This window comes from Mytilus edulis, chromosome 1, assembly GCF_963676685.1.
Source record: "Mytilus edulis chromosome 1, xbMytEdul2.2, whole genome shotgun sequence".
In the NCBI taxonomy this organism is placed as follows: Eukaryota; Metazoa; Mollusca; class Bivalvia; order Mytilida; family Mytilidae; genus Mytilus; species Mytilus edulis.
In genome coordinates this window covers 29,166,205-29,189,938 of record NC_092344.1, presented here as the reverse complement: position 1 = coordinate 29,189,938, position 23,734 = coordinate 29,166,205, and the positions used below count along the sequence as shown (strand labels likewise).

The window sequence follows — 23,734 nt, the reverse complement described above, 5'->3', positions numbered from 1 at the left end:
TAAATTGTTGAACGTTATGTGTTTAGTGGGTTGATGTTTTCTTTCCATTTGAACTTTTCTAAGACATTTATTAATAAGACAGACAGATGCAGATATGTGCATGCATGATGGTGAAAATATACCACCTATGGACAAATGATGGAGGAGCTAGATCATTTAATCTCTCAATGCGTCTCGTGGGAGGCTTACGCTTATTCGGATGATCGGTAGTAAGGAACATCAATTAATGTCTTTTACCAGTTGACCATTTCGCAATGCCTCATTAATTATTTTTAGATTAATTTAATGAATTTTTGAAAGACTGAGGATACATGTGACTGTATGGAACAAAAAATTTGAGACTGAATTGACAGAGAAATAAGGGTTTTAAGCGGAGAGGTGAAAAAAGTAGTTGTGTACCTTCTCGTAAACATACGTTGATAGTGGGTCTTCCAATGGATAGAAACAAGTGCCTGTGAATTTATACTGTAAATTCGTATTACATTATGTATAGGCATCGGACACGTCAATCTTGAACAACAATACTAATATTTTATATTCAAATAATTCCTGGATAATGGAAAAGACAAACTTAATTGCGTTCACAAAATTCAAAAAACTTTTACTTAATCGGAACTACTCGGCCTTCCTGGTTGCACGAAGAAATATTGTAATGCACAACGAGAATGGCCGAGTAGTTACGATTGACTTTTACTGTAATGCACTGAAAAGCCGACATAAATTGATCCTCATGTCTATTGATAATAAAATCGAATGGCAATGCAACTATTTCAAAGTTAGAATATATATTATATTCCTAGATAATTATCAGATGTAGGCTTATTAGACGTTTCACACTCGCCTGGAGAAGGGACTTTCTATATTCAGGAACTTATAATGTTAGATATACTGTTCTCAGCTATATTTAAAAAACGATCCGAGAAATCTTTTGAAAACAATCATTTTGAAATGACAAAATGTATAAAATTTCATAAAAACGATTTTTTGTTAAACTTGAACATATAGTTATGAAGAACACTTTGTGATTGCAGAGACATGTTAATATATAAAGGAGTTTTAGCTTTACCATGCACGGAGCCTCTCAACTTTGGAACAGTTCAAACATTTTATTTCTTCATGGTGTTCCTCAGAAAACGGACTCTGTAGCTCATGTAGACATTAACTTTGCTGTTCTCAGAGCTGGAATCTTCTGGCTCTATGTTCTGTTTATTGTTTGCTTTTATTTCTATTTATTTGCTTAGCTTATGTCATTGTGCCAGTTAAAGCAAAATTTGCTTTTCCTTTCTTTTAGCTTGCATTGATTTATGCATGTTTGCTTTGCTAATATATTATGCATGTGTTTTATTTGTATGTGTAGTCTGTTAAATGTGCTGATAATTTGTAAATTGTTATTTAATTTAAATATCAAGTCGGTTAAGAGCTCTTCAGAGCTCCTGTTTACCTTGTTGAATTGTACATCATGCCCGACTATAAATAAAATGTACTTACTAACTTACTATATATGTCTCTGGTGATGGGAAATTATTTGCTATAAAGTATCATGAAATCAGCTACGGACGAGATCAGTCTGATAATTTTTGTAGAAATCGTTATAAGTGACCAGTCCCGTTAGTATAGAAAGTCCCTGCCTGGAGATAATATGTTCATAATTATAGCAAAAAATGGGGGAAATAACATATTTTTAGCAGTATAGATATATATATATAAAACATCTTGGCCACAAGTTTATTGTTTTCTGTTTAGTATTAAATTTTGTATTAAGATCCATTTTGTAACATCTTGTGATCAATTTTATTTGGCAATCGCCAATGGCAGTCAGCAGGGTTAACGAACATTAGTTGTTCGATCTGTTATTCAAATGTGTTTTGTTTAAATATACTTTTTCACTTTTTTGGTCTTTTGGAAAATGTTGTTTGTGCTGTATTTAGACCCTTCTACAATGCATCTACATCTCCATGCCTTATACGTCATGTACTGTAGTACGACGCTAGATTAAAACTGAAATGAAAAGGTAACACCCGGCCACCGGAAGCTTCATTTTTATGAAGCTCGGTCGGTCGTGTGGTCTAGCGGGACGGCTACAGTGCAGGCGATTTGGTGTCACGATATCTCAACAGCATGGGTTCGAATCCCGGCGAGGGAAGAACACAAATTTGCGAAAGCAAATTTACAGATCTAACATTGTAGGGTTGATGTTTAGACATATATATATATACAAGTCTAAATTGAAAACTACGTTCAAACCTATGATTGCGTTTGATAAAAACCGCAATTTTTATACGTGTGTGCATGTACAACAAATTTCGTTGTAGAAGGGTAATATGATCTTATGGACAAACCTCATTTGATATACAATGTTGATAAGAAGGGTGTAACCATCAACCACAACCCATCACAGATAGTGTCAGGAGTAGAGACATCACCGCAGGAGGTTCATCTGGAAAGGGTGACACCGTGACTATTTTAGGGTTTGGAAAAACAATTGCCAATGCTTTACCCCCTTATTTTGTCTCTTAGGACAGAGAATGAAAGATCAGTTGCTGGAGAGGTCTACACCAGGAACAGGCACTGTCTCTAAGACGGGGTGGTCTAATTCGGAACTGTTTATGGATTTCCTCAGCAATCATTTCAAGAAATTTGTTCCAGGTAATGGGCATGTGATGGTATTGTTAGATGGACATAAATCTCATGTTGCTGTAAGCACAATTGAATATGAAAGTCGTCATAACATTGTAATACAGTTACTTCCAGCACACATCAGTCATCTTTAGCAACCATTGGACGTAGGTTGTTATGGTCCTTTGCAACATATGTACAACAGCCTTTGTCATAGAACTATCAGAACAAAACAATGTGCACTAACTCGTTATGATGTTTGCAGCATGGCATGCAAAGCTTACGGAAATACCTTATCTGTCAGTAATTTGCAGTCAGCTTTTAGAAAAACAGGCATTTATACTTTCAAAAAATACATTATTATGGAATTGCCAGACACCATCAGAAGCTTTCATTAGTGACATTGTAGAGTATGAAGAAGCTTTAAACAGTGCTGTAGTTGTCAGAGAAAATGAGAATGTGAGTGAAAGAGAGGAAGTTGTGAGTGATGAGGATAATGTGGGTGTTGTAAGTGAAGGAGAGATTGGTTTTGATGTAGGTAGGAGTGGTGTGAGTTATAGAGAGGAAGTTGAGAATGTTTAGGAGAATGACAGTGTTTTAAGTGTGGTTGATAGAAGGATAGATGTGGCATTGCAAGACAAAGGAAGTAAGAGTGATTTTTTTGTACAGAAAGTAGTTGACATGAAAAGAGTGAAAGGTGAGAAAAAAAGAGGAATGTGTTGAGTAGAATCATCAGTGGCAAGACTGTGACAGAGGATGATGCGTTCGAGAGGGTTAAAGAGCATGTGAGTAAGAATCCTGGGAAGAATGCAAGTGAAAGTGAATAAAAGTTGTAAGAAAGGCCAGAATGGTTCTGTGGGAAGTAAGAGGAAGAGAGGGCAAGAGAAGAAACAAACGGTAAAATGTTTAAATTAAGAGTGATTCTCAGAAGCCAGGAACCAGTGGAGTGAGTAGATGTGTGAATGAGTGGGCAATTGACAGTGAGAGTGAGAGTGAGTCTGAAATAAGAGAGGATGAAAAGTGCTGTGTGTGTAAAAAGTTAGTACCAGAGGCAGAGTAGCAGCTTGATTTTTACAAAGTGGGCACAGTGTGAGAGGTGTGAGAGATGGGTGCATCTAATATTCATTGTACAAAAGGGAGAGCGATTAGAAGGGGTGATAGTGTCATGTGTGTGTTTGTGAGAAAGGTGTAGATTAATTGGTAAATAAAAAATACAAATCATATTCTGAAACATTATTGTACTCATTTAACAAAGAAATTGCTTTTGAGTTTAATTCCAAAAAATCATCACTGGTGAACTCTTTGAAAATTTTCATTGATTTCTATTTTCATGGTAATAAATGATGTTCCAGGTTACATCAATTCACAAGTTATTGAAAACAGTTTGAAAGAACTGTCATACAAACAAATAATGTAATTGCCTTAGACTAAAAAATCCCCTAATTAACAATAGAGCAATTTGATTGGGTATAACGATTTAATGGGTCTCGTGGTTTTGACGCCATTGGAATTTGAATGTAAACAAACACGATTTAGCATGGAACAACATCGAACAATTAGTGACTGAGAAACAATTATGAGTAACCAAGCTTGACAATGCACGGTAATTAAAAACAAAGCTATGTCTACAGAAAAAAAATATAAAAAAATGTCCTTAGGATAACGACTTACCAAAATTCTAGGATATCATAAAAAATGATTGTGTTTTCTGTTTATATAGAGTTTATATAGATTTAGATATATAACGCTTTTGTACTCTTTTTATTGTAGCCATACATACGTGTCAATGAATCCCCGGATACAAAATGCATGCTCACTATATTTTGCACCGAAAATAGGACATATCTACAAACGGGTGAAAAAGTTTTATTTTATACTGCACAAAATATTTGGGAAATTAAAATCTAAAAGGATGGTCACCCTCCCTCAGTCATATGGCAATTGGCCGTTTCAGAATGTAATGCATCATGGGTAATATTCTTTGGTGTACGCCGCGACGCCATCTTGTTTCTAAGGACGCCGTAACGTTTACCGTAGCTGGTGCAAAAAAACGTCAATACTAATGGGTTGGACATGTGCCGTGTGCACAAATACATCTAGAAACACACAAAACTTGAGCTTTTTTAGAATTCCAAAAAACAATTTACGGAAAAAGTGGTTAAATGCCTTAAACTTAGAGGAGGAAGATGTAAACACGGGAACAAGAATTTGTTCTGAACATTTTTTCGCTGGTGAAAAGGTTCTGAGTAACGGTATCCCCGACCTCTCAATTGGAAAGCAAATAGGTAAAAAATGTGAACGGAAAACTCAAAAGATAGAAAAGAAATCTAAAGTAAAGCTAAATGGCCTAGTAGCAGAAGAATTTTCAACACACTTTAACAATGAATCTCCATCCCAATTACCTTCAATGCCTTCTGGTTACGCATGTCAACCACAATCCAAGGCCACGGACAATGAAACAGAACATAATAAACTGAAAGAGAAAATCCGAGATCTAGAAAAAGCGCTAGAACAAGAAAAGAACATAAATACTAACTTATTAAATGAAAAAAATATGCTCAGTAATAAACTCTTTAGATATAACAATTTCAAGAACAGTGATACAAAGATAAAAGAATTAACCGGATTACCTGATAATCACACATTTGACATTCTGTTTACGTTATTTGACAAACCTAAACAATACTGGTCTTTATATGACAAGAAGATTTTAGATGGAAATTTTGGTAGACACAGAGCTTTATCACCACAAGACGAGTTTTTCATGTATTTATTGAGGCTACGACAAGACATTAGCGAAACCGTTCTTGCCTCTATGTTCAATGTTTCAATATCTACTGTTCCGTGTATTTTGTCAACATGGGCCTGTCACATGAAATTAACATTTTCAAAAATTAATATGAACCCTACAATGGACGAATTACAGACATTATGTTCCCCCTGATATACTAAAAAAATTCCCAAACTGCGTAATGATTTTGGACTGTACAGAGTTTGAGGTCGATGAGCCCAGTGAGCTCGATAAACAGTCAGTATTTTGGTCCGAGTATTGGAGTCGTCATACAGCAAAGGTATTAGTTGGTTGTACTTTATGGGGGTCATTATCTTTCATCTCCGACTTGTTCCCCGGCAGTACAACAGATGTTGAGATGTGCACAAAGTCAGGTTTATTGGATAACATTAAAAAAGGCGAGGTATACATGGCCGATAAAGGTTTCACTCTTCAGAGGCAGTTTCACTGAGAAAAGGGTGCGCAACTTCTGGTGCCCTTTTGCAAATAAAAATAAGAAACAATTTAATCCACAGCAGGTCGAAAAAACAAAACACATAGCAGCTACCCGCATATTTGTAGAACAGGCGATAGGTAGAATAAAATCGTATAGACTTTTAACTAGGAGAATTCCTATTTCATCTTTTCAATTGGCTTCAATACACATACAAAACATCGCTTAGACCGAATAATCTGTCTCTTGTGTGGGTACATTTGTCATTTCATATTTTCTTTTCATCATTTGGCTATTTATTTATTTTTTTTTTTTTTTTTGTGTCCACACGGAGACAGAAAGTGCTACTATCAAAAAGTAGTAGAAAGCCTACAATTTGTATGCAGTGGATTTTCAGGGTTTTGTTGCTTCCCCAGTGTTGCAAACACCTACCGATCGTTTGTTTATGGATTATTCTACATATCCGACTATGTCTCGATGTTTATTCTCCCTCAGAAAAGCCCCTATTATCATATTTGGGTGCAATCAACAGTTTTTTACGTGACGTCATTCTGTAACAGGGCATGTAATAGTGGACCCATCATGCAGAAGTCAGATATTCATAGTTATATAGATATCTATACATCAATGGAAAGATAATTCTATGAACTTTCTGATTAAATAAAAAAAAATCCAACATCTCTTGTTTAAACATGCAAATTGGTACAAGTTATCAGCTGGAAATTAGGCATTTTCCCCCTAAAAAAACTTAAAAACAGACCACCTTTGGACACATGGATCAGTAACCTGTGCATATATTTGAGATTTCTTATAATATGTATTTCGAAGAGCTTATCCGGCTGATTTAAGAAAATGTAGTTTCAGCCTACGTTCGCCTGCTCCGAAAGGAGCTATCTTACCTGACAAATCAAAGTGCTTTTTGCAACAGGTGAAAATCAGCTGTTTATGGAGTTGCCTCCCATATAGTAGGAAGTCACAAAAACATTTTTTTTTTTTAAATCTTGACAAAAGTGGCATTTTAATTGAACTTCAATATATGTTTTTCACATTGAACATAAAAAACAATCAACTTTTTCATTTAGTGATATATAAATAGCAGGGAATTCCATCAGTATGTAAATCTCACTGGGGAAATACCCCTAGTTTTTAGTACGAAACTGTTTATAGCACCCTTAAGCAAAACCTTGTATGCGATATATAAAAAATTCTCAGCTTTTCTGAATCTGTACACTATACCGATTAAAATGATGTCTTACTTTAAGGATTGTGACCACAAATAGTGAAACTACAGCTCTTTTTTTATGTCGCGCGGTAGAGGCATATTGGCCAGTGGCAAACAGTTTAACTGGCAAATCCCAAACATTTCCTGTATCACATTTTCATCAGTTTTACAAAGAAAATAAATCATAAAATAGGGTTTCTTTTAAATAAATAGAATAAAAACTATGAAATAGGCATGAATAAAGTTACTTTAAATAGATTTTGTTCCTAGTACTATATGAACTAAGTTATAGCTGAGTTGAGAAAATATTGAAATAGTGTTTTTCTTAGGAATGGCATGTGTACCTTTTTGACTATAAAAAGTACCAAATATATATTATAATGAATAAAACTTTATGTAACACTGATCAGGAGTAAAGGTCAAAGTAGAAAAAATCTACACTTTTCATATGCAACTTTTGGTTCCAAATATATGAGGGATTGAATAAAAATATCATGACGTCGCAAAAAATTAAAAAAACTTCAATATTCGCACAGAGTCTGGTTTTCTTATATCTGGTTGCTATGTACAAATCTGTAATATTTGCATTAAATATACCAAACTGATGCTTTTAAATTAATGTATACATGCCGTACAATATTTTTCAGAATTATTTTACTCCATTCGCAAACACATGTTTATGCTAAAACATCACTAATATTTTGTATTTGTCCCTTAAGGGTGCAATCAACAGTTTTTTACGTGACGTCATTCTGTAACAGGGCATGTAATAGTGGACCCATCATGCAGAAGTCAGATATTCATAGTTATATAGATATCTATACATCAATGGAAAGATAATTCTATGAACTTTCTGATTAAATAAAAAAAAATCCAACATCTCTTGTTTAAACATGCAAATTGGTACAAGTTATCAGCTGGAAATTAGGCATTTTCCCCCTAAAAAAACTTAAAAACAGACCACCTTTGGACACATGGATCAGTAACCTGTGCATATATTTGAGATTTCTTATAATATGTATTTCGAAGAGCTTATCCGGCTGATTTAAGAAAATGTAGTTTCAGCCTACGTTCGCCTGCTCCGAAAGGAGCTATCTTACCTGACAAATCAAAGTGCTTTTTGCAACAGGTGAAAATCAGCTGTTTATGGAGTTGCCTCCCATATAGTAGGAAGTCACAAAAACATTTTTTTTTTTTAAATCTTGACAAAAGTGGCATTTTAATTGAACTTCAATATATGTTTTTCACATTGAACATAAAAAACAATCAACTTTTTCATTTAGTGATATATAAATAGCAGGGAATTCCATCAGTATGTAAATCTCACTGGGGAAATACCCCTAGTTTTTAGTACGAAACTGTTTATAGCACCCTTTGTTCAGCTCTGATTCACTCCACTTTAAATATCAATGGATTCCATTCATAAATATTCTGACCAATCAAAATCACTTTCTCATTTTCATGGGAAGGGAGATAATTGTCAGGTGATCTCTAAAAATTGTCAGGTGATCTCTAAAAATAGAACAAGCACATGCTGTCTGCTATTTATATGTTTTTAATATGCAATACTTGGAAGAAATAATTGAAGCTTACAAATTTGATATAAGAATTAAAAATGAACAAAAACAATGTATTCAGCATCTGCTAAATGACCAAAATGTGTTTGCAATGCTTCCAACAGGATTTGGAAAAAGTCTTATATATACCCTTTTTGTCTTAATGAAGTCAAAGGTAGTTTTACATTCAAACTAAATTGCTATGATTTGTAATTTATAAATTTTTATCATTTGTTAAATAAATCATAGATATAGGTGCAAAAGGGGTAAAATTTATCTTAACTTTTTTCATTTCTGACATTTATCACAAAACCACTACTTTTTCCAAAATTGAAAAAAAAATGTCAGGACTCAGGAAATGTTAGTTTCAATTTTTATCACATTTATTTGATGTGAAAATGTAGCTTTAATTATTTTGAGATATTGCTTTAATATATTTAAACAAATATCTTAAAAATTGATATTTGAAACAAATTAGGTAGAAAACAAAAAGATGACATGCCTAGTAATTTCCCCCCTCAAAGCCCTTATGAAGGATCAAGTCATGGCGCTGGAATCTAAGAAGATAAGAGGAGCTGCAATCATGAAAGATGCACCAGCTGAAGATAGTAAAGGTAAATTGTAGTGAATATTAAACTTTTAAAAACATTTAATATCATAATTTGCCTTCGTGTCTTAATTAAACATTTAAAAACATTTAACATTATAATTTGCCTTCCTTTCTTAATTACATGGTACTCAATCATATGACAGATGGCTAGATAATGCTAGATACTATACCCTCCCTCTCAGTAGTGTTGCACACAGTGGCAGATACAGAATTTTGTTTAAGGGGGTGGGGTGGCACTTACTGCATAAGTGGCCCGCTTCAGTGATTCTCTATATAATCAACCAATTTTTTCCCACAAAAGGGGGGTGGGGAGGCATGCCTCCCACACCCACCCACTTAATACGCATCTGCCACATGGCCCCAGACTGAGAGCAAACAATGTGAATAGAACAGACCCAATCATTGCCAATTTTAAAAGCCTAGAGACAAGTTTATAGAACAAGACTTTTAATACCTTTTCACCAATCCTAGACAATATAATAAACACTATTTATATCTGTTGCAGCAATGAAAGATGGCAATGTGGACATGATATTTGCATCACCAGAAATCCTGAAAGGGAAAACACTTGATGATCTACGGTTACTGGAGAGCCAGATTTGCCTACTGGTTTTTGATGAATGCCATTGTATTTCAGAATGGTTTGTTTTTTTCTTTAAATTTCAGTATAAGTGTTTCATGTATATATGATAAACTGTATTCTGAATTTCTGTCAGATATATCTCTTCTTTTTTCCTTTACCATTTTTTTTAATAAATATTCTGAAGATTTTTTTTTTAATAGAAGACCTTAACATTTGTTTAATTGATTGTTCCATTAAAGGATTGTACATGTTGTTTCAATATAATTATTTTTTCAGGGGCCTTGATTTCCGACCTGAGTACCGCAAGGTTGCTGATATCATCAGCCTCTTTGCAAGTTGTCCTACTCTACTTCTTACAGCAACAGCAACAGAAAAAATCCAAGAAGACCTGTACTCTCTACTTGCATTAGATAATGACACCAAGGTAGTTGCTGTCTTGCCTGACAGGTATGTGCCAAATAATTTATTAAGGTTGTTAATCTTTAAGCGTGTTTTGTTTAAATGTGTAATTTTAACTTTCTTGTTGACTCCAGTTTCTCTTGCTTTGTCATTATCTCTTGACGTAAGACTTAATGTTGAATTTTGCAGCCTCTATGTTATTTTATTTCATCTTTGTTAACTCAGTAAACTGTTTTTTTTTTGCAGGCCAAATGTATACTTACATGTAGAGAAAAAGGTGAAACAAGATATTGGTGATAACTTGGCATGGCTGCTTGATCTAATAAAGGATAAACAGGAACTGACTCCAAAAACTATTATATACTGCACAAATATATACAATTGTAATTCAGTGTACATGTGGCTTATGGAAGAACTGGGAAAATGTGCATACCATCATGAAGAGGAAAAATTGCAAAATCGTTTTATTGAAATGTTTCATAGTAGGACAGACACAAATACAGCTGATCGTGTATTGACTAATTTTAAATTACAAAGTAATAAAATACGTGTTATTTGTGCAACAGTTGCCTTTGGCATAGGCATAGATATTCCAGATGTAGAATATGTCATCCACTGGGGTGCTCCTGTGTCAGTCATGACATTTTGGCAGGAAACAGGCAGATGTGGTAGAGATGGCAGGCAAGGCTTATGTATTACATATCCATATGGCAGGTCTCTATTAGGCTCTGAAGAACAATTAAAATCAATATTAAAAGGTGATATTTGCTATCGCAGAAAAATCCTATCAATGTTTACTTTGAAAGGAATGGAGAAAGGCTTACTTAAAACAAAAGATTGTGAATCTGAAAAATGTGAATCTTGTTCTTGTGAAAGATGCTATTGTTGTAGTATATGTTTTGAAAACTGTAAATGTAAAGGGAAAGTAAAATCCAAGTTTTAATTTGGTGAATATGTTTGTTTTTTTCTTGACAAAAATAGATATAGAAGCAGAGGACGCTTACTCTTTCAGTGCAAAATAGACAAAAAATAAAGTCTAAAGAATTAAGGGGCTATAATTCCTACAAATTTATTCCAATTTATCTTAAAATTGGTAGATAGGTACAGCTCATCATGCTTATCATTCTCACAAGTTTTATAGATTGGCTATTTAGTAGTTTCTGTTTCGTAAGAGAACAAAAAAAAAGGAAAGAAGGGGGCACAATTATTCCACATTGGTGTGCCAATTTGTTGCTGGAAGAAAGCACTTCGATAGGTGACAATTAAAGGTGACATCTGGAAATACCAAATATCAAGTGTAAGAATTTCAAATTTTTTTGGTCCTTGAAGGTCAATGTGAAGTTTAATCTGACTATAGTTGTCAAAAGATATTACCTTGCATTGATTAGACGAAGTCTTTTTGATCTTTTTTTTACATGCTTCTCGATTCTTTTCCTCATTGCGATGGGATGATCTGTGGATGTGTTGAAAGAAATATCCCCAAAACCAGTGTGATATCTTGCTAATGTTGTTCGTTTACAGCAATCATTCTTTAACAAGCAATTAACGAGATGCTTTATATCATCATTTCTTTTAATTTCTGATCTACTTCTACAGTATTGTGTACTTGATATGCAAATTCTGTCCATAATCTTCCCTAGTTGTTTTGCGACACCAACCATTTCCCCATGTCTTGCCATGGTCTTTTCTGAAATGTTTCCCCCAGCATCTTTCAGTGATTCTGAAAACAAAAAATGTTCATTTAATAATTGGTTAAACTAGAATTTTACTTTAATGTACTTGTTGAATAGAGTAAATAGTAAGGGACGACATCAAAAGATCAATGTAGGATAAAAAAACCTTAAATAAAATAGTTTGGGTGTGTGGTGGGGTTAAACTACTGCAAGTTTTGTTTATCAGACATTGATTTTTACATATATCCATATTGGTCAAACAATTTTTCCCAAATTAAGTTAAGAGGGGGTAGGGGTAATGAAAAACTATGTGAATAAAGTTTTTCATTCCTCATTGAACTTTTGATGTCCCTAATTATGAGCATATATACATTAAATAACTACTGTATCCTTGTGGCTGAGGAATATGATTATTCTTAAAAAAGAAAAGAAAAACCAAAGTAACCCTTGGGAGAATTTTGTTCAAGATTGGTTCTCATTCCTTCAGTAGACCAAAAATGTTGGCTGACCCCAATGTTCTATTTTTAGCCATTGGTAGCCATATTTTTCAATCAGCAGAAATGGGAACATAATTTCAAAGTAGAAACCATTAAGATGATTGTGGTCAAGTTTGGTTCCAATTCCTTCAGTAGTTTCAGCGGAGAAGATCTCATATGAATGGTTGGAGGATTGAATTATAAAATTGAGAATGGAAATGGGGAATGTGTCAAAGAGACAACAACCCGACCATAGAAAAAAACCCAGCAGAAAGTCACTAACAGGTCTTCAATGTAGCGAGACATTCCCACACCCGGGAGCGTCCTTCAGCTGGCCCCTAAACAAATATATACTAGCTCAGTGATAATGAACGCCATACTAATTTCCGAATTGTACACAAGAAACTAAAATTAAAAAAATACAAGACTAACAAAGGCCAGAGGCTCCTGACTTGGGACAGGCGCAAAAATGCAGCGGGGTTAAACATGTTTATGAGATCTCAACCCTCCCCTATACCTCTAGCCAATGTAGAAAAGTAAATGCATAACAATACGCACATTTAAAATTCAATTCAAGAGAAGTCTGAGTCTGATGTCAGAAGATGTAACCAAAGAAAATAAACAAAATGACAATAATACATAAATAACAACAGACTACTAGCAGTTAACTGATAACTTGTTACTGATATATATTATAAACTTGGATGAAAACTTTAATGTAAGTCAATGAAGCTGAAAATATAGGTCACAGTGACCTAATTCTGCTTGGATGCTAACAATCAATCACCTGTATGCAAAGTTTACTGATCATGAATACTTACTGAGATATACTGTGGACACTTTAATGCGAACTAAAAGTTTACAATGACAACGACGACTAACATGATGACAAACAAGAATGTGTCCAAAGTACACGGATGCCCCACTCGCACTATCATTTTCCATGTTCAATGGACCGTGAAAATGGGTAAAAAATATAATTAGGCATTAAAATTAAAAAGATCATATCATAGGAAACATTTGTACTAAGTTTCAAGTTGATTGGACTTCAACTTCATCAAAAACTACCTTGACCAAAAACTTTAACCTGAAACTTGCACTTTCATTTTCTATGTTCAGTGGACCGTGAAATAGGGGTCAAAAGTTTAATTTGTCTTTAAAATTAGAAAGATCATATCATAAGGAACATATGTACTAAGTTTCAAGTTGATTGGACTTCAGCTTCATTAAAAACTACCTTGACCAAAAACTTTAACCTGAAGCGGGACAGACGGACGAACGAACGAACGAACAGACGAACGGACGCACAGACCAGAAAACATAATGCCCCTCTACTATCGTAGGTGGGGCATAAAAATAATAAAAGGTTAGAAGTAACTTATTTTTAAAAAATATTTTACCTTTAAGTTCTTTATTAAAGAACTCCATTTGTAAGTCCATCTCTATATTGCGATTGACACCCCCGTGGACATTGACTGTTCTGTTCCATGTTAGTTGCTTGGCTATTCTTAATGACAACGCACCATGTGTGTCCATCAATAATCTATGTCCACATAAAAAGTACTTTGTATGTCCCATTTTAAAGAACTCAACCATATCTTCTTTCCAGTACATTAACATTTTTGGTCCATTGTTGGATCTTATTGCCTTATGACGTATCATCTCTCCAATACCTCTCCAAAGTAACATCTGGCTATATTCATACACTAAATCATCTTTAACTTCAGAACTTGTTTGACTGACCTTGCAAACTTGACAACAGTACCACTCTTCAGAAAGAATTTCATCATTTGTAATGTCTTTACATGAATAATGAAACCATTTTCCCCTATTGCACTTCTTATTGTTACACCTTATCATATCTTCTTCAATGTCATTTTTACATACACAGTATTTATAAATGTCCTTTTGTGAGGTATTGGCATTTAAAATAGACACAGTATTTGGTGGGAGGAAACACATTTCCACTATCTTTTCTGCAATTTCTGACATATACAGAAGCAAGTCATCTTGTTGGGTTTGGAGATCAGTGGGAATATCATCGATAGAAGCGCAGTTCATGAATGTCAATGCTGAAGCCACAATGTATGCTGTTGTTGAAAATCTAAGTAACTCAGTTGCTTCATTAAAGCATGCAGACACTTTCTCCTTCACATTTATTTGTCTGTATGAGTTTCTTATGTATGACAATGATCCAGCACTTCTAGCACTTTTTTGGGAGTAAACACTGGTAGACCTATTTGGCAAATGACCGCGATTTTTGGCAAATCTCCGCGGAACGGAAAATAAATAGAGCTTCATCGTATATTTTTCGTTTTACAGTATATTTTGCGGTTCTCCGGAGATTTTCCGTGTCTCAGGGAATTATCCGCGTGTCTCAGGGAATTATCCGTTTGTCCGATTAAACTGGTGTGTATTGAGTCAGTGATAGAACCAGTGATGCGTGAGCGACGGTTATTAATAGATCGTTGTATAATCCGTTATCTGTGAGCAACGGTTATTAATAGATCGTTGTGATTATATACACTGTTTACAGTCAGATAAAAATAACCGTCTTATTACCCTTTTCAGTCGAGAAATAAAAAGCGGTGGTTTTGATATTAAAGTTACTTGCAATTTAAATATCGAATTTAGTTCAATAAAGAATAATCTATTTAAATGTGACCAATGAACAGGAAAATGCACGTGGTAACTTTGCAATACTACAAATATGTTCACCTTACAAAATTCTTCTTTATTGTCATGTTAAGATAAATCAGTTCCTGTAAAAACAGTAAAAACAGAGTCTTAATTACTGCAGATGCCGTAATCCGACATAATGTCATACTGATTTGACACTTGTCTAGTGTGAGTAACACCTGCTGTGATATTTTTGCAATACAACATGGACAAGCGGAAGGTCGTAAATCAATCTGTTGATCCGAATTTAACTTTACCTGTACAGATATTTATTTATGGAGGATATCATAGATACATTTAATAAATTGTATTGTATTCAATGGAGATAATTTAAATACACAATATAATTTATTAAGACATATTTGCAGGTATACATTGAACATGTTTTCTCCAACCAAGAAGGTTTGATATTGAATGCTTTTTTTTTGTTTGTTTTTTTATCAAACTTCGATCTGATCAGTCTCGTAGATTATAAACGAGTAATTCGTTTATAGTTACACATTGTTACTCTTCTAACGTCTTTTTCTTTGTGCTATTAAAAAAAAACTCACAATTTTCCACATCAGATCGACATTTATATATATATGAATACTGGAAATCTTTTTTCCGTCCGACACCACGCTCCCCACAAGAGCCCCAAGATATAATCATACCTGTCAATCACTAGCCGCAAGTTGAACATTTTGGCCAGCCTTCCTCGTGCTTTCAATTATGACATCGTTGCGAATTTATTATTTTTAAATTGACATGTGAAAAGAATAAAGTGATTGGAAGTTTATTTTACGACCTATCAGAACTTCTTGTGATTCTAATAAGATTTTTCTTAGGCCGCATTTCTTCCTAACAAGAACTTTGTAAACGTTGTGTCGCGTGTGTTACTGTTTTCTAAACGATACACGAGTAGAAACAAATACATCGTTTGACAAATCTTTAATGATCCTGTTTGAATTGTCAATAATGCATGCACATGTTGTTGGTAATCAGACTTTTTTACAAACGTAGAAACAAATACTTCGTTTAATCAGGTTGAAGTTAGAAACAAATGCAGCGTTTGTACTAACAAACGACAAACTCGAGACGCATTTTTAGTGTTTGCATAGTTTGTCAAAGTTTATGTAAACTTTGCAAACGTATGTGTTTGAAAAAAATGATCAAAACATGTGCGAGCTTAGCCGTTTGCATCGTTTGTGTTAGAAAGAAATGCATCTTTAATGAGTCTGAATCCGTAACCGTCAAAATAGCATGCTTTACAAAAAGATCAGCCAATTCAAACGTTTCTTTACACAAAGATGATGTTAAGTACGTCATACATTACATGTAAATTAAACATTTATTTCAGTAAATTTTTTTCGTATCTATCTTTTTCGTATCTATCAATTTGGTTACAGGGTTTATGCAAGTAAGTTGTACCGTGTGGTGCGTTTTCAGATTCATTTCTCAACAACTTCCTGTGAACCGAAATATTTCGGCGGGGGTATCAACGGCGGCAAGCTTACAGTTTAACTTGCTTAAATTTTATTTAAGTCAGTTTATTGAAATAAAATTGAAAATGGAAATGGGGAATGTGTCAAAGAGATAGCAACCCGACCATAGAAAAACAGCAGCAGAAGGTCACCAACAGGTCTTCAATGTAGCGAGAAACTCCCGCACCCGAAGGCGTCCTTCAGCTGGCCCCTAAACAAATATATACTAGTTCAGTGATAATGAACGCCATACTAATTTCCAAATTGTACACAAGAGACTAAAATTAAAATAATACAAGACTAACAAAGGCCAGATGCTCCTGACTTGGGACAGGCGGAAAAATGCGGCGGGGTTAAACATGTTTATGAGATCTCAACCCTCCCCCTATACCTCTAGTAGCCAAAGTAGAAAAGTAAACGCATAACAATACGCACATTTAAAATTCAGTTCTAAAGAAGTCCGAGTCTGATGTCAGAAGATTTAACCAGATAAAATAAACAAAATGACATTGTTTTTGCAGAAGATTAATCCAGACATTAACGTACTTTGGCTTCCCATTTGTTCCACTGTGTAGGATAACGTATTTACGCATTACATCATTAATAATTACCAATATTAAAATGCTGAAATGCAAGTTGTATACTTATTATTTTACTAATTTGCGTTTTGGTTCCGTTCAAATTTGCTGTTATAGCATGTATAGATTCCTTGATTTTCATAACTTATCTAGTTTCAGTTGTTAAATACTAGTCAGTAAAGAGCTAAATATTTTGCCTTCCAGCAGAGCCAATAATTAAGCATCAGACGTATACTCGATACATTAATCATATATATATGTAATATCAGTAATGGACTCCTAGACTTTTTCTCCTTTTATAGCCGACTATGCAGTATGGGCTGTGCTCATTGTTGAAGGCCGTACGGTGACCTACATGTATAGTTGTTAATTTCTGTGGCATATGGTCTCTTAACGAGAGTTTTCTCATTGGCAATCACACCACATCTTTTTTTTAAACGGACTCATTTAGCATTTGTTATATTCTCAACAGTTGAGAAAAACTCCATGGATGACAAGTCAACTGGGGTTTTGAGTTGAACATTTTGATTGTGTATGTTTATAAGGGTTTGAATAGGATCTAATAGAAGAAGAGAGAATATATATGGACAAAAAGTGCACAACAAAGGGCCAAAAAAGTAAATAAAATAGACACCAAGAAAACAAAGAATATAGAATAATGGGGGAAAATATGAAGACTACAGAAAAATTACAACTATAAGACAATATTCAAGACCCTCGTATGTGTTCAAATACAATCTGTATACACTATAGTATATATCTTGCTATAAAGTTCCGTTCTCAATGTTATTTGCTCGAGCATGACTGTCTGATTCTATTTAATTTTTAAATTGATGTCCAGTGGCAAACATTTCTAGAGTCGTGTCATTCAGGAAGTAAATACAAGAAAAAATTAATCTGTTCATGCGCGGGTTGGTTAAAAATAGAGCTCCCTACATATATCTTGTTTAAAAAAATATTTATTTTACTCAGCTATCTTCAAGGCACTATCTTCTTCTGTTACATGAAATTGTGATACTGTGAAATTGACTGATTAGATTTTATTTTAGCCATGATTGCCAAAGTTTGAAGTAGTAGAGACCATTTCCGTGACCTGAGTTTTTTGCACTCTGTGGGTAAAATCCAGTCGTTTTTTTTTTTAGCCTACTGAGATTTTAATAACTTATTTTCGAATGATGGAACCATATCAAAATAATAAATTGAACACGGGTTTGACAGTCAGTAAACTGTCACACAAGAAATAGATTGAATGTTGCATGTACACTAGTCCAATTTGTAATGTTGTCTTTACGTCCTTCCACATTCTTTTTTTTTCAAAATCCGGGATCCGCTTTCGAATATATTATTATGGGAGTCTGTCAATGGAGCTAGAGATACATTTAACGACCTTGACTGGCTACACAACCCTTGCACGGTAGATAAATACATCATACACAGATACACTGGCTGGTTAAAGGGACAATAAACCAGAAGTGTAAATTGCCCCAGGTATTTTAAGTATATTGTGTGTAATGTGTCAACAGCCACGTGTTAGTGAATTCACAGTCGCTTGAATTCTAGTGATATATGTATGAAAAAAAAATTAAAAAAATACTGTTATATGTATAATATATATGAATTTTTTTTTTTTTTAAATACTGTTATATGTATAATATATATATATATTATACATATAACAGTATTTTTAAAAAAAAATTTCATACATATATCACTAAAATTCAAGCGACTGTGGTGAATTCAAAGATAATCAAAATGATCTAATTCACGTGGTAATCTACAATACAGCTACGCATCATCGCACATCGCAAACAACTAGCTTTGCATTGTAAGATATTTAATTATACCCCCGCTTTGAAAAAAGGGGGGTATACTGTTTTACCTCTGTTCGTCAGTCCGTCAGTCCATCCGTCCGTCAGTCAGTCTGTCAGTCAGTCCGTCCATCCCATGAATATTTTTCGTCACATTTTTTGTCAGGAACTACGTACACTACCAGGATTTCTGAAATTTGGTTTCAGGCTTGATATAAGTCAGCTACACTTGGAACTTGATGCGTTTTCAGATTCATCACTCAACAACTTCCTGTTTACCGAACACTTGTTTGATTTTACACATGATAGCCAAGTTGAAAATTTTTCGTCACATTTTTCTCAGGAACTACAATACAAGGATTTCAGAAATTTGGTTTAAGGGTTAATATAAGCCAGCAATACCGTGGTAATCCAAGGTCTGTCGTATTTAACTGTTTATATGGGAATTGGTGAAAAAGTCATAGTTCAAAGTCATAAATGAGCGTAAATAAGTGTTCCGTGAAAATTGTTTTCGAAAATCTAATTTGTTCATAATTCTTTTATGTAATAAACTTATTTAAATAAATGTGTACCTTCCCTTGTCTGATCACCAGCATGGCTAAAGGTATTACTCCCAAATGTATTGTGAAGTGACACGTTCAGGTATTCAAGCGATTTCCTGTCGGACTTGCAAGTTCATGCATCGCTTCACTTCTAAGGGTATTGATCAGTGTATACGACCGATAACTTGTAACTTTCCATTTTGAACTATCAGGTGTATAGTATAAATCTCTGTCTTGCGTGTCCGATATACTAGTCATTACTAAACGCATAAGCTTGTTTATAAATTACATTTCTGTTGTAAAGAATATTATTTATAAAAATCTAAATAATTCCAAAAAAAAAGATTTGATAAAATAAAAATCTGTTTTCACATTTTTTCCAAGTGTAAATTTGGGGAAATGTAAGTACTCGTTCTCAAAAGTGAAGGACAGTTTGAAACATACAAGAAATATTGATTTAACAAACAATACGCAGTTATCGACCATTCTTTTATACGCCTTGATAGAAAGTTACGGAACTATAGATAGTTGCAATTCAAAATTATATACATTTTTACATTGAACATAAGAAAGACACATACATTTTGTTTATTTGGGTTAAAAGTTTTGTAAATAAACTAGTCCTCGTATGACAACAGTATGTTATCATGGGATGTCGATGGACGAGAAAGAAGAAGAGAACTTATTTGAATTAAATACAGGTCGATATTTAACTTGCTTTGGGTTCATCGAAGTTATGGACATAGTAAAATCACAGATTTCTATTTCAACAATATTGTTCTCGAACAAAGGAAGGAGTTGTCATCACAATTGTTGGCTATAATGTATAATGATGTGAAGATGGTTCTGAAAGTACATTATGCAAAATTTCCTGTTCCGACATGCATGTTATATATGCCACTGGACAAACACTAATTATCCACAAGGGATGTGAATATTTTGCTGGAAAACTATTGAGTATCAAAGTTTCAAATTAATTTCGGGATTTATTTTCCTTCTTGGTATTCAATATTCAATAACAGAAAAAAAGAATAAACTGCTTGTCCGCTAAATAGGGATATTCTTGTTATAGTTATATTAAAAAATAAGGATATATGACATTAAATTGGTTCTGTCTTTTTTTTTAAACATCGTTAAAAAGATGTGTGTCTAAGGTGAACGACACAAGAAGTTCAACCCTGTAATACTAGTACGAGAGCATATAAACATTCCTTCTCAATAATATGGTTGTATTGGAAATCTTTTCATACAGATTGACAACTCATGGTCCGATATGCATGTAATATTTGCCACATGACGCCCATAGTTCTTTCTACCATCATCATCTTATTCTTTGATATTGCTGTAAACATCGATGGTTAACACCCAAACAAAATGGGAGTAATGTACCTTCTGATAGCTTCTCCGTGTTATACACTTGTGAAACTTAATATATAGACGAAATTTCGGTATTGAAATGAATCTACATCTCACAAACAGGATTTTTAAATAACGATTTTGAGCAATCGTTGTAGGTTCATGAATATTCATATGGTGCTTTTCTTTAGCGCCAATTGGAAAAAACGTATCTTTAAATAAAGTTTACATTATTAAACATATTCCTCAGAAATCAGTTATCATAAAACCATACGAGTTATGATAAACCTTGATAAAACACAGTTCTGTTATCATAAAACATAAAAGAATGCACTATGTAAACTGGAGTAAAATTATGAGAGTTCTAAGCACTGTACATGTACTATAGTAAAGTTGTAAGTCTGTTCTGTCACAAAACTTGTAAGCGATGGTCCATGCAGTTATATTCATGTCTGGAAATGTCCTTGGCTGTTTATCCAAAAGATATAGTCTGGTTTTTTTCTGTTTCCCATCGTTTTTTGAGAAATGCATTTAAGAGTGAATCGTTAACTGGGTAAAGACCAGTGGCAAATATCTCTCTGTTCGTTCTGTCGATTTGGGAAGATATTTTCTAATTCATTTGAAAATATCTATATGTGTTTGCAATGTTCAATGCTTGGACTTTGAAAAGGCGCTAATAAAGCTTACTAAATATTATTTTGATAAAAGAGGTAATACAACAAATTTAATTTTTCAAACAAATGATTCTGTAAACATCGCGTGTGAGGGTTTACACGGAGTTAAAAGAAAAGACAACAGGGCAAATCTGATGAAAAAAAAATCCCGAAAATTCGTAGTAACAGGAAATTAAACAGTAATTGAAACCCCCTCCTCAAACAAATGTACCTCATGACCTGTATTATGCTGAGGTACAATTTTTTTGGTGAAAAAAATATAGAATGCTGAAAGTGTTTCGATGTGCTATTGGAAAATCCAGTGAAAAAAATGGGTAGGGTTCACCAGGCCACGGCTTAGGTAGCACTTCACAGAAAATATAGTTACAATTGAGCCACAGAATGTTGAATAACCTTCCAACCCTGGCCTTCTAATACGTTAGGCCAACTGTTAGTGTCATACATGCAAAACTACAGACCTATCTACGGAGTGCTACCATACTCACATGCTCCCGATACTAATATGTTGAAGAAGTAATGAAATTAATAGAACCAGAGCCGGATTTAGTGGGGAATGGCGTTGATGAGAGTTTTTAATAGTCTTGATTTGATTGATTGATATACATGGAAGTTTTTAACGACACTGACTCAATGACTGGCTATACAACACATAGAAGCTTTTGACGACATTGACTGCCTAAACAGCCCTTTGAGTTTCTCAGTCGGCTATAAAGGGGGAATGACACGGTGTCCGCCCCCTTTTGTTGAAAAATAAATATTGATTATATAGGGAATCACTTGAGAATGACTGGAGCTGGTCCTCTCATGACATTATCAGTTAGTCTCCCCTCTCCTTATATATAAAAAAAATCTGGATCTGCCACTGAGAACAAGTTTAATAAATTAAAAAAAGAATGTGTCACTAGTATAAACGGATGCCCAATCCGCACTATCATTTTCTATGTTTAACAGACCAAGGACTTTCTTTAATCAGTATAGAAAGTCCCTGAGTGGACTGAGGAAATGAGGTAATTCTAATTTGGCATTAAATTTAGAAAGATCATATCATTGTGGACATGTGTACTAAGTTTAAAATTGATTGGATATCAACATCATCAAACACTACCTCGACCAAAAACTTCAACCTGAAGCGGGACAGACGGACGGACGAACGAACAAACGAACAGACAGACCAGAAACAATGCTGAGAATGGAACATCCAAAGTATATATTTTTAATCTTTTTGGCAAAATTACACCCATAAGGGTCAAGCAATATAAACAAACATTGTAATATAAGGTAATCTTATACACTCACACTCCTGAAACACAAACAAAATTAAAAGTCATCTGATTGCAATCTTATAACTGTTAATACTGATGAAGTCGCTTTATCATTGATTTATAAGATACAAGTTGTGACCTTCGAAATTGTTTTATATTATTTTATTTGTATATTTTCCTATAGACTTTTAAGGTACCTCCGTTGTCCTTAAAAAAATCCCTTCCATAATATCCAAAACTTCATCGTTGATTTGAAAAAAATATGATTTTAGATTTTCGATTATCAATTGATATGAACCTACTAGAGCCTCAACTTTCAAGCGCACAATCATTACACATCACTTTAACCCTGAGTTGACATTCCACAATCGGTCAGTAACATCACCTGTGTTTATAGTTACAGGGTATTTCCCGCCGTTGGACAATCCCGTGCAGTCGACACAATTGATTTTTCACATTCTCTATTATGAGCGAGGTCAAGTTTTAGATCAAGTTAATTACATATATTTTTAACGTTAATTATTTAATTATTAAAAAAAACGTATCATCATTTCTTTTCTTTTCTTTTTTTTTTTTTTGCTAGTATAGTAAATAAATCTCAATCCCGGGATGTAGATACACTTAACATTAGACCTGGAAGTGCCTTCTTATAAATGGAGAAACTGTCTTTCACATTAAAATTTAAAAGAATATTATCGCTCAGGCATATTTTAAATTTTGTAATAAGATGATTGATTGTTGGTTGTTTAACTTCCAGTGGCAAATATTCCATAAATGTCAGGACGAACTTAGTTTTAAGATCGAACTCTCAAAAGATAATTGAAAAACAGTAATGATGACAGAAGAACTTTGATACGTGTGAAATAACCATCCAATCTTTTAAATATAACTTATTTATATTTCAAAAAGTAATAGATTAGTTTACAAGACGTGCATTGACGTACTTTCATATCTTTAAAATGGAACTTCTTTGTCTAAAAGCCAACCCACGAGTTGTCGAAATCCAGTTGCAT

At 33.9% G+C, this 23,734-nt stretch overlaps 3 protein-coding genes across 3 annotated transcripts; 2 read left to right on the top strand and 1 right to left on the bottom strand.

Annotated features, from left to right (window-relative positions):
- Window positions 1-4,678: 4,678 nt before the first annotated feature.
- LOC139503581 (uncharacterized) lies at window positions 4,679-5,560 on the top strand. Its single transcript, XM_071293766.1, has one exon. It carries the CDS (start codon window positions 4,679-4,681, stop codon window positions 5,558-5,560), a length of 882 nt encoding a protein of 293 aa, XP_071149867.1.
- Window positions 5,561-9,162: 3,602 nt separating this feature from the next.
- LOC139502731 (probable ATP-dependent DNA helicase RecS) lies at window positions 9,163-10,651 on the top strand. The gene is made up of 4 exons (XM_071292671.1): window positions 9,163-9,232; window positions 9,734-9,869; window positions 10,088-10,258; window positions 10,603-10,651. Exons 1-4 carry the CDS (start codon window positions 9,163-9,165, stop codon window positions 10,649-10,651), a joined length of 426 nt encoding a protein of 141 aa, XP_071148772.1.
- A 150-nt stretch (window positions 10,652-10,801) lies between these two features.
- On the bottom strand, window positions 10,802-14,660 carry LOC139501906 (uncharacterized). The gene is made up of 3 exons (XM_071291567.1): window positions 13,760-14,660; window positions 11,585-11,930; window positions 10,802-10,938 (listed from the first exon to the last, which is right to left on the bottom strand). The coding sequence occupies exons 1-3, from the start codon at window positions 14,658-14,660 to the stop codon at window positions 10,932-10,934; spliced, it is 1,254 nt and encodes a 417-aa protein (XP_071147668.1). The 3' UTR covers window positions 10,802-10,931.
- Between the last annotated feature and the right edge of the window lie 9,074 nt (window positions 14,661-23,734).